The 12,042-nt window shown below is 33.7% G+C and overlaps 1 protein-coding gene across 1 annotated transcript in view; it reads right to left on the bottom strand.

Moving 5' to 3' along the window:
* Positions 1-8: 8 nt before the first annotated feature.
* LOC127161213 (basement membrane-specific heparan sulfate proteoglycan core protein-like) overlaps positions 9-12,042 on the bottom strand; it is a gene marked incomplete at both ends in the record, with an annotated part of 42,598 nt that continues 30,564 nt past the window's right edge. The window contains 5 exons of the mRNA XM_051103857.1: positions 9-302; positions 2,509-2,796; positions 3,156-3,449; positions 8,310-8,585; positions 8,945-9,238. Coding sequence (XP_050959814.1) covers positions 9-302; positions 2,509-2,796; positions 3,156-3,449; positions 8,310-8,585; positions 8,945-9,238 — 1,446 coding nt within the window. The remainder of the gene's footprint in view (positions 303-2,508; positions 2,797-3,155; positions 3,450-8,309; positions 8,586-8,944; positions 9,239-12,042) is intronic.

Raw genomic sequence — 12,042 nt, 5'->3', positions numbered from 1 at the left:
TTACTCACCATTAACAGACAGATTTATTTGATTACTCTCCTGTGAGGATGATGGTCTTCCATCTCTCTGTCCTTTACACCAGTACTGATCCTGATCAGACTCATTCACTCCTCTGATAGTAAGAGTGTCTCGGTTTAGAGTGTAATGTTCAGACGCCTGTAACATTGCACTGTTGTTTGGGCCTTTATACCACTCATATTTCCAGTCACTTTCATTAGACTTAATCACACACGTCAGATTGACTGTGTCTCCAATGAATACAGGACTGTCTGGTGTCACAGTCAGTGTAGATGTGGGTAAATCTGATAAAGATAAAAACAAACAAATTGTGAGACACTGAAGTGTTATATCCTTGTAATCCTCACAAGTAAAATGTCAATCTTTACATTCTGAAGGAGTTTGTAGATTCAGTCTTAACTGAATAGAGTAACTGTCCATTATGGATCATATGTCTTCTTAGACTAATACCTATTTCAATGCTGTTATGAAGAAATAAATAGATTTTAAACTAATATTTTTGGCATGACAGCCATCAGCAATGATGGTGATTTTTTTTTCTCTCTCATTCTCTGTAATTGTATTTAAAAGAGCAGCTTAAGATTCAGCTAAATAACACAGTTTGTGCTCCAGGGCACAAAGTCTTACAGGTTAGTATCAATATGAGTGTAAGTAAATGTTGACAGATGTTTCTTTTTTGGAGGCAACTGGTTTAAGAATCACTTATTAAAATCCCATAATGGATGATCTTTAAAAGCTTCGTCTTAAAAAAATAAATAAATGTGACAGTGACCCTGATGACAACACTTGTTTGTCCTAAGATTACAAATTAACTTTCTGAAAATTAAGTTTTCCACTTTAGGTTAAATGCACATGAGATGTAATACACACTGAGCTTAAACGGTGTGCTGTCATCATGGTACACAAGGTGCCTTTATCAGAACACTGGTTTTACGCTAGTTAACCTGTTTCTCAGCTTTTTGTGTGTTTTGTGTATCAGCAGTAATGTCTCTTTCTGGTCACATACAAAGTGCACAGTTCTGGCAGTAGAATTCACATTTTACTGCAGGGATGCTTCCCTGTGAATCATTCTGTTTACAAGCTTGTGATGCGTGACAGTGGAAAAAAAAAAATCATGATCACTACTTACTAGTGTCTATTACCAGGTGCATGCTGGGTAATCTGACTTGCTGTGATGTCAGGATGTTGTGGACTAAAAAGCTTTTGTCGCTTTGGGCTGTTTCTCTCACAAAACTATTGTATAAATGTTGAAGAGTTGGAATATAGCACAAAAGTCATTGGCCACAATTCATGAAATAATCATGTTGCTTTCTGAACCTTGAAAGCTCCAGTCAGCATTCATAATTCATTATTTTTAGCCACCCAGGTTTTACTTCTGGTAAGATACAAAGTCTGAGCTTTCAAATGCTGTACATTCTGTCACGAAATTTAAACAATGAATTGTGACACTTTTAAATGTGACGTGACAGATCTCTATAGCACCTCAAGTCAAGTTTAATAAGTTATAGGACAAAATAAACATGAATGAACACTCAGAAGGTATGTTGAACGACACAGTATAGCTTAGCAAGAAGTATTACGCCTAATGTAATCGTTCAATCATTGTTTTAACCGTGGAAAAATGCCAATAAAACAGATTATGAACAATATGTCACTTAATGTGGCATTTACTTCAGCAAAGTTATCCACTGTTCCCAGTTCATTTTTTAGCTAAAAAAACAACACTGAAGAGAAGCTTTTTGTTTTTACTTACATATGCATGTTTGAATAAATCTGGCATAAATGTATTTATGAAGACTGTGTGCAAATGAGTTGTAAACAGACATTCACATTTTTATTTGAACGTTATGATATCTGAAAATAAATAGCAGTTGAATATAGTTGCTCTACTGTTAATTTTAACCTGTGTAACATTTTGGTCAACCTTAAGCAATAAAATAATAATATAGAATATAAAATGGGGTGAACAATATTTTGAGGGACAAGCTAAAAACCTTTATTATTTTATTTTACTTGATTTACTTTATTTTTATTTTCTTTATGAATTTAATACTTGGAAAATGTATATACACTAGAGAAAACTAGAGAAATACTGATATACCAAACAATGTGAAGAAATCAATAAAAATAAATAAATAAATCCCTCATATTATGTGTTTTATTCATCATCAAAATGGCAGACACAGGCCTGAGAACATAGGAAAAATTGTGATATTTTTGGTGGTTTAAAATGCTGTACAATGTTTATAATTTAAAACAAACAAAAAATATATTTAACAAAAAACAGTGTTTAAAGTTTAAATGTTGCTCTAAAGCAGAGCAGAGTTTGCTGGCGGGTAATTGAGAATGAATAGGGGAAAGTCACGATATGATTGGATATGACTGATTATGATCGGTTATGACTGGTTCATACAATAAATCCTGCCTCTTTTGTTTGCATGTGGCCATACATGTAGAATGAGTTCAGGAGGACAATGATATTCAACTCACCCTTCACACTGAGAGCAACAGCAGGTCTTGACTGTGATGATTGTGGTCTTTTATCTCTCTGTCCTCTACACCAGTACTGACCCTGATCAGACTCAGTAGCTCCTCTGATAGTGAGAGTGTTTTTGTTTACAGTGTAACGATCAGACGTGTGTAACATTGCACTGTCTGTGCCTTTATACCACTCATATCTCCACTCACTGTAAGACTCAATCACACACGTCAGAGTGACTGTCTCTCCAGTGAATACAAGACGGTCTGGTGTCACAGTCAGTGTAGATGTGGGTAAATCTGTAAAATAAGAAGATGGAGCACTTTTAGTGAACTAGTCAAAAACATGATTTGATAATCTGAGTTCCTGTATTAGTGTAACACTGATATTAAAGAGCAGAGATGTGGAAAGGAGAGTGATGGTCTCTTTTCTGTCTGATTCACTGCAAGTTTATTGCGATTCAACATTAGATCATCTGAAACAATCATGAGACTTACAGTGAATGCGTGTTGTTGTTGTTTTTTTTTTTGTTTTTTTTTCTTTAACTTGAGTATTTTATGTTATGCCAAGAACTTCAGGAACTTGTAGATTCAGTGTCACATCTAAATCTCATTTTCATGTAGTAGAGTGAGTTTAGGATGAAAGATATTCAACTCACCCTTCACAGTGAGATCAACAGCAGAGCTAAAATGTGATGATTGTGGTCTTCCATCTCTCTGTCCTTTACACCAGTACTGACCCGCATCAGTTGAAATAGCCTTTACAATACTGAGACTGTCTCCATGTACAGCGTAACGATCAGATGTCTGTGATACTGGCTTGTCTCTGTTGCCTTTATACCACTCATATCTCCAGTCACTGTGATCAGACTTTATTTCACACTTCAGATTGACTGTCTCTCCAGTGAATACAGGACTGTCTGGTGTCACAGTCAGTGTAGATGTGGGTAAATCTGTACAGAAAGACAAAAACATAAAGTGACTTAAGCAGCTAAAACGGGTCATAATGACATTATCTAAGCAGCTGAAGTAAATACATTATAGCGCTCTGAAGGAGTGGAATTCTGGATCGATCTTGGACTCCATAATAATATTAATTATTATTTCCTAGATTGTTTCATGATTGAATAAAGTTAGCATGTAAAACATATATTAGTAGTTATAGACTATGGTAAGAATGGAATGTGTAACAGTGTCCTTTACATGCTGAGCTCTATTTATACGTCTCTGGAGAGACCTATTGCATCTGACCTCTGATTGCTTGTCAGCTAAATAATCACTGAAGATATGCTTATGTGCATGAGTGAAGATTTTCTAAGTTTATCTATGCTTCGAACATGTGGAGAGGAGAGTGATGGTCTCTTCTCTGTCTGATTTACTGCAAGTTTAATGTGATTCAACATTAATGTGAATTTCTACGTTTATCTATGCTTCGAACAAACGAGAATCCTTTTTACCTAAGTAATGACGTAGTTAGTGACCTTTGTAACAGTATAATTGCCGGTGTCTTGAACATGTACGCAGAGCAGCCTATGAACTCCACCGAGAGTGTTGAAGCTGACTTCTGCTGATGAAACTTGAAGAAGTCTACTATTTTCTTCAGTAAATTACTCTTCAACTGATTGCATCTCTGACTGGTCTTTATTCATTATATCTGGTTCTTGGGTTTAACTGTAAATTCCCCTATAGCTCATTCAAGGATGTGCATAGTGTCTAAACGCATGTGTTCAGTTGAGTGGCACATATTTTACCATCTACAGTTAGACTATCACATCTATTTTCTTTTTTGTTTTTCTCCATCTATTGATTATCATTCTGTCAGTCTGCAATTTCAAGAGTAATTCCCATATTTATATGTGGATGTCATTCACAAAATTTTGTAGTGTGCACATGGCCACTGGTCCTCTTAGCAGCATGAAGAACAAAAGTTTTACACAAACTCTGAATGGATTATATATAACCTACAAAGTGTGCAAAGAGTGCTTCTTTAATAATCACTAAAAAGTTGTCACTCACTTCAGTTCATGATGATACTAACAAAGTTCTGTTTTAATTAATTAAGCTCTCTACACTGTACAATAAATCTCATTTACATTTTTTGTCTACATGTTTCCTATAATGAGAGGATTTGCAAGTGTGCATAACTCCTGCATTCTGATGTAAACACCTCTAATTGGTCAATGTGTTCAAGGAATCAGATATTTTTGTGATTGGCTAGACACTGTGGAACATCTTGCAAATAGAAACCTTTGATGATCTCCATACAGCACTGAAAAAAAGGCAACGGGGAGGTTGTTGAATTTTTAAATATGCATTTCACATTTCTTACCTGATTCATTTATGCTTCTCATCTAAACATATTTTAATCATGTATCATGTATTTATTCTGTAAGGATGTTCAATTTTATAGAATTAATCATGTTGAAGCTAAATTAAGTATTTATTTTTTTTATATAAACCCCGCCCCTTTGCGAAGGAAACCGATTCGCATCGATCTCCATTTTGTCTCTCGCTGTGGATGGGATCTGAGCTCTGCACTGAGGTAAGTTAATTAAAACTTGAAAATAAAACTTATAGAGTAGACATTCAGTATTTGAATGTACATATCTTCACTCAGGTTGTATATACTTAATACTAATACTAATATCAAACAACATTGTTTTTTTTAAGTTACGTTTATGCGTTTGTACCTTAGCTAACATAAACACTAGCTTTAGCCGCTTCTGAAAATGTGTATATTACCGTTTGAGTGTTAGAAGTGCGTGTAATCTTTTTATTTGCATGTCGGTATGTTGACTAGACTACTCAGAATGATGAGAAACTGAACCGTGTACAGCGGACGTTACCGTTGCCTTGCCGTGATGCAGCAGCTTGAAGCTGTGTACGTTAACGTTACGCGACAAAGTGGCCGTTTCACAGAGCTTGAAATACATCAGAAATACAGTAGAACAGGGAATCCGTTCTATTGTTAGCTGTCGGGGATTTGTCGCGCTGTGCCGCATCCAGTGTAGAGGATGGGGTCGTTTGAGATGCTAACGTTAGCTGAAATGTAGGTGAGAGTAAAGTTAGGCGGCTGCAGTCAGGGGACGAGTGGAAAGTGGAAGTGGAAGTGCAGCCGAGATGTGGATCAGACACACGCGAGTTCAAAGACGGATATCGCGTGATTTACACTTATTTACACTCATGCTGCGTTCCTGATAAACGGGATGTTATTTAAGTTCTGTTGCTTTTTATGACAACTTAAAATGAATAAGACTTTATTACAGACTGTCAAAAAGCCAGTACAATGCATGTTGTTGTAAACACTTATTGCACTTATTGATATCCACTTCACTGTCAGTCCAAAGCCTTTACGTTAATGGTATGTATGAAACTCACATTTTTGCTACTTTTAAAATCTCTTTGTCTGACGATATTGCAAATGTTAATATCAATCTATTATTTTTCGGTCTCCCTGTCTGTTGAATGTGTCAGTGTATTAAGGGCGCACAGTAGCAGCTGCAGTTAGATTGGAGTTACCAAAACATCCAAAACATCCACACTTTGGACATTTCTGCCATTATCCATGTACGTATTCAAAGTGTGCTATATAATTTTACTGTTTGTTTTAGGAAGACACTGTTGTATTTCTTGGCCTACCATTCACAATCCTAGAACTGAGGTCTAACAGTTATCTGTAAACTGTCTTCGTTGACCACGACTGGTTCTTATTATATTCAAGTTTACGTTTCTTAGAATACTGATGTTACTAAATTATTGAAATTAAGTTTGATATTTCCAGAGAAGTACTGAATCTTATTTTTTAACTATGCATTTTCCAGGCTGCAGATGAAGCCCATTGACTTCCCACCATTGACTTCCATAGTTTTTCTTTTCCTACTATGGAAATCAAAGTTCCCCCAAAAATGCTATTATTTACTTAATGTTTATGTAATGCTTATAGTTTAAAGTTTTTTTTTTATTATTATTATTTATTTATTTTTTATTCTGTAATTAATTTTATCTGGATTTATCGTAAATTTTATCTGGATTTATCGTACATTTTATCATAGTTTTATGTAATTTATTGAAACACCACTGCATATGGTGGATAAAGCTTTAATTGAAAAAAATCATGTTAAATCAACAAGGTAACATGGCATAAAAAGCATAAAAACAACAAAAAAATCATGTTCATTTGACAAACACAAGTTACGTAACATAAACGTATATAAATTATGTTGAAAGAACATAATAAAAATACATGCAACCAACGTACATATATTTTATGTTAATCCAACAGATTTTTTCAACAGATCAACAGATTCATAGCCTATTACTGTTATGCTGTTATTATTGTACCAATAACACTGATGTGGTTGGCATAGTACATGTTAGTAGACAACATGCTGTTTACTTGTAGGTCAACATGTAAGTCACCCAACCAATATTTTTTAATTGTTTAAAATCTGTTGGTTTTCAACATAAAACTGGTTGAAAAGCTTTCAGTATGTGTTTGTGTACTTTTTGAACATTTCCCGCACATTTTAACAATACTGTGATAATATTGATAAGTGTAATCACTTTGGTCACTATAATCATGATCTGATAAAAATTGCCATGCTGTTTTATCTCTAATAACCATAGCTGTAAAACAATTCTGACAAAAAAAAAAAAAAAAAACTTTCAAATGGATAATAATTTATCCATAATTAAATGACTTTGGTACTTGTGTTGGAACAGGGGTTGTCAAACTTTTTCATCAGCCTAATCCCTTCTGCCTAAATTATTTACTTGAAGTACCCCCTGCAATTTTAAGTAAATATTTCAATAATTCAACATAACTTTTTCATGTTTACTTCAACAACATGTTCAAAATGGTTTTGTTGTTGTTGTTTTTTTTTAAACTGCACACTATCTGTGCAGTGCTTCTGATGAAATTGTTATCATGCAAATGTGTTGTTAAATTATTTAAATGTTAATGTTGAATCTTAGGAGAGTTTTTTGTTTGGATGACAAAATGTTTGTAAATCCCTTTTTTATAGAAACAATACATGTAGGAAAAGTAATGACTAAATGCCTGTTCACACCAAGAATATATAAATTGTCCTAAAACCAAACCAATAGCTGTTCTTGTCTTAGGACAACTTTGATAAACTTTTTTTATCCACTTCAAATGTTGACTACTGTATATTAAGTTGTATAATATTACTGAAACGAATAGCAGAGGCAAACCACAGCTAACTTACAACAATAATTACCCAGAAGAACAGTATTGTTGTCACTTTCATAATGATTTTTTTTTAGTTGTTGAATGTAATGGTGCAGTTTTGCTTGTGCTTTCTTTTCTTTGTTTTAAAGTGTTAATCATATATTGTTTATATAGTTACTGTAGTCTGGTCAACATATTAACATATTGACTAATAATAATAATAATAAATTTTATATATATATATATATATATATATACCTCTTAATGACAAAAACTTAAATTGGTGTTATTGTATCATTTTGTATCATATTGTATCATTCAAATATTAATAAAAACTTTGATAGTCATATCTAGTCTCACGTATGTTCTTTTGTATTCACATAATCACAGACAATTACAGATTGTACAGTATTTATAAGATTTAAGAGTGTCATGTGACAGTTTGAGTGACTTATTGTTGCATAATGTGTTGTTTCACATAAAGAAATAGACAGAATACTGTATATACTGAGCTTAATTCTGCTAGCAGTCAGACATTTTGTTCCATTTTGATCAAAACCACAGTATCTTAATTGGATGTGTGATCATAGTGAGTTTATGAGGACAATGATATTCAACTCACCCATCACAGTGAGAGAAACAGCAGAGCTTGATTGTGATGAGTTTGGTCTTCCATCTCTCTGTCCTTTACATGTGTACTGACCTGAATCAGACTTTTTAACTCCTCTGATAGTGAAAGTGTCTCTGTTTACAGTGTAATACTCAGACACTTTAGTGCGGCCTTTATACCACTCATATCTCCAGTTACTGTAATGAGACTCAATCACACACTTCAGATTGACTGTCTCTCCAGTGAATACAGAGTTTGGATTCACAGTCAGTGTAGATGTGGGTAAATCTGTAAAAAAAGAAGATGGAGCACTTTTAGTGAACTAGTCAAAAACATGATTTGATAATCTGAGTTCCTGTATTAGTGTAACACTGATATTAAAGAGCAGAGATGTGGAAAGGAGAGTGATGGTCTCTTTTCTGTCTGATTCACTGCAAGTTTATTGCGATTCAACATTAGATCATCTGAAACAATCATGAGACTTACAGTGAATGCGTGTTGTTGTTGTTTTTTTTTTTGTTTTTTTTTCTTTAACTTGAGTATTTTATGTTATGCCAAGAACTTCAGGAACTTGTAGATTCAGTGTCACATCTAAATCTCATTTTCATGTAGTAGAGTGAGTTTAGGATGAAAGATATTCAACTCACCCTTCACAGTGAGATCAACAGCAGAGCTAAAATGTGATGATTGTGGTCTTCCATCTCTCTGTCCTTTACACCAGTACTGACCCGCATCAGTTGAAATAGCCTTTACAATACTGAGACTGTCTCCATGTACAGCGTAACGATCAGATGTCTGTGATACTGGCTTGTCTCTGTTGCCTTTATACCACTCATATCTCCAGTCACTGTGATCAGACTTTATTTCACACTTCAGATTGACTGTCTCTCCAGTGAATACAGGACTGTCTGGTGTCACAGTCAGTGTAGATGTGGGTAAATCTGTACAGAAAGACAAAAACATAAAGTGACTTAAGCAGCTAAAACGGGTCATAATGACATTATCTAAGCAGCTGAAGTAAATACATTATAGCGCTCTGAAGGAGTGGAATTCTGGAAAAATTCTGGAAAAAAAAAAAAAGCGTAAATGTGACTCAAACAACAGTTACACTAATATATATATATTTATATATATATATATATATATATATATATATATATATATATATATATATATATATATATACATTACCGTTCCAAAGTTTGGGGTCAGTACATTTTTATTGTTTCTTTCTTTTTTTTTTTTTTTTAAGAAGTTAATAGTTTTATTCACCAAGGATGTATTAAGTTAATAATTAAAAGTTTATTAAAAGTTAATAATAAATAATTTACATTGTTATAAAATATTTATATTTTGAATAAACACTGTACTTTTTAAACTTGTTATTCATGAAAGAATCCTGAAAAAAAAAAAAAAAGAAAAAAAAAAAAAATCACAGGTTCCAAAAAATATTTGGCAGCACAACTGTTGATATTATCCAACACTGATCATTCTAATAATAAATCCGCATATTAGAATGATTTCTGAAGGATCATGTGACACTTAAGACTGGAGTAACAGCTGATAAAAATTCAGCTTTTCATCACAGGAATAAATTCTATTTTAAAGTATGTTAAAATAAAAAACATTATTTTATATTGTAAAAACATTTTGCAATATTACTGTTTTTTTTTTTTTTTTTTTTTTTTTTCTATATTTTTAATTAAATAAATGCAGCCTTGATGAGCATAAGAGACTTCTTTAAAGACTATTACAAGTCTTACTGACCCCAAACTTTTGAACGGTAGTGTATATATATATATATATATATTTATGGTTTACAAAATTATATAGTTTTCTTGATACTGATTTAACTTGATTGGTAACAGCTAGGGATGTGACGAGATCAGATGTGTCTCGCGAGATCCGACTGGTCTCATGACGATATCCCCATAAAACATTTTGCAGTGTTTACAATAAAACTGCACGATTAATCCTATATAATATTGAGATCTCGATTCACCCATGCAATCTTATTCCTGAATGACAACGATTTAACTATGACTATTAGGACTGTGTCACATCACGAGTGTCAGTGGAGCGTGAGAAGCAGGTTTTGTCGCTGCCCATGTTAATGAATCAGAGGGTCGGGGTAAATGTGAACACAGAAAGAGCAACACAAACAGTCTTTACAACCACATTATAATCATTATTTCTGTGTTTCAGACATTTAAATAACAGAACTGGGATAAAAGTTTATAGTTTTGGGTCATTGAATCATTCATTCAGATTTCAATAGTCAAACAAGTCTTAATGATGTGAGACACTGACTCCTACATTGTTTGTTTGTTTGTTTTTTATTATTATTTTGTTTAAATAAATATAGGTTTTTAAAAGACTTAAGCAATGAACAGTTTGTCAGAACCACTAGTAAATTACGTTATTTTGTTTAGTTTTCTAATTTTTTTTCTCCAGCATCATGAGAGAATCATGGTCTCCAATTTATTAAAAACAACTGGGATTCTCAATTTATCCAGAATCGTGAAGCTCCAACCATGACCCATTATAAGATTTCTAACAAAGGCAGTCAGGTTTAGATTTTCTTATCGGTTAGTATTTGATAGAAACCATGATGCCATGCATCTGAACAAGATGTCCAGGAACTCCGACAGAAAAATAGGCACAACATTAAAGATTCAGCAGTATATTTAGCAGTGAGCATGGGGTACTTTTATTAATGTTTGCACCAAACCCATCTAGTGGGTTAGCTGCTAAAAAGCTCTTTTTTAAGTTTCATCTGAACATTGAAGTCAGTCCCATTTGAAGTTCCCATCATGTCTGACAACTGAATATGCTGGAGTTTGATTTTGGATGAGCGAGCAGGATTTTTCTTGAAACCCTCCAATATGTGGTGATGTAGGCAGATTTGTAGCATCTTTAGTTGATCTGAACTTCTTAATTATTTCCCTCTTGGCAGAAATGGGGATTTTCAATGCTTTAGCTCTTTTCTTACAGCCACTTTCTGTTTTGTGAAGCTCAGCAATCTTGTCCCGCAGATCAGAACTGTATTCTTTGTTTTTACTCCTTGTGATGGACGATTTGAGGGAATTTGGCCTTCGTGTTCATATTTATAATCCTGTGTAACAGGAAGTCATAGCTGGACAGCTTCATGCTCCTAGTCACCCTGGTGCTAACACATGTAAATATGGACAGGAATATACTTGAGAGATATTTTACACATAATAATTTCTAGGGGTGCCAATAATTGTGGCCAACATAAACTAGAGAAAAACATTTATTTCATAATGAGATTTTCCCCCCACTACCCATTGTTTTACTTCAATGAAAGGTTAGAATTTTGTGGATTTTTTGAATGAAAGATCAAAAGGATAAACAATGCAGATTTATTTCCACAGCTGTCTTTGCTCATATTTACCAAGGGTGCCAATATTTGTGGAGGGCACCGTATGGACAAAAATGACCTGAAAATCAATTAAACTAAATTGTATGATGCAATAGCCAACTTGAATCATATAAAATGTAATTTTCCAACGAAATCGATGGCAGTGAAAACGGTGAGTGGCTAGAAATTTTGGAAAAGCACTAGCCACAATGACAGTGACTAAAGTAAAGTGAGTCTCTTTCTTCTGAATACACACAGATCTTGTCTTACCGTCACTACAGGTTTTGGTCTCACTGTTTGATTGAAACAACTTCACAGTCTCATGATCAATGTTATAAACTGAAAACTTCTCATGAGAAAAAC

The sequence above is a fragment of the Labeo rohita genome, unplaced genomic scaffold (assembly GCF_022985175.1).
Source record: "Labeo rohita strain BAU-BD-2019 unplaced genomic scaffold, IGBB_LRoh.1.0 scaffold_590, whole genome shotgun sequence".
Lineage (NCBI taxonomy): Eukaryota > Metazoa > Chordata > Actinopteri > Cypriniformes > Cyprinidae > Labeo > Labeo rohita.
The sequence above is the reverse complement of the archived record's forward strand: the minus strand, read 5'-3'. Positions and strand labels throughout refer to the sequence as shown.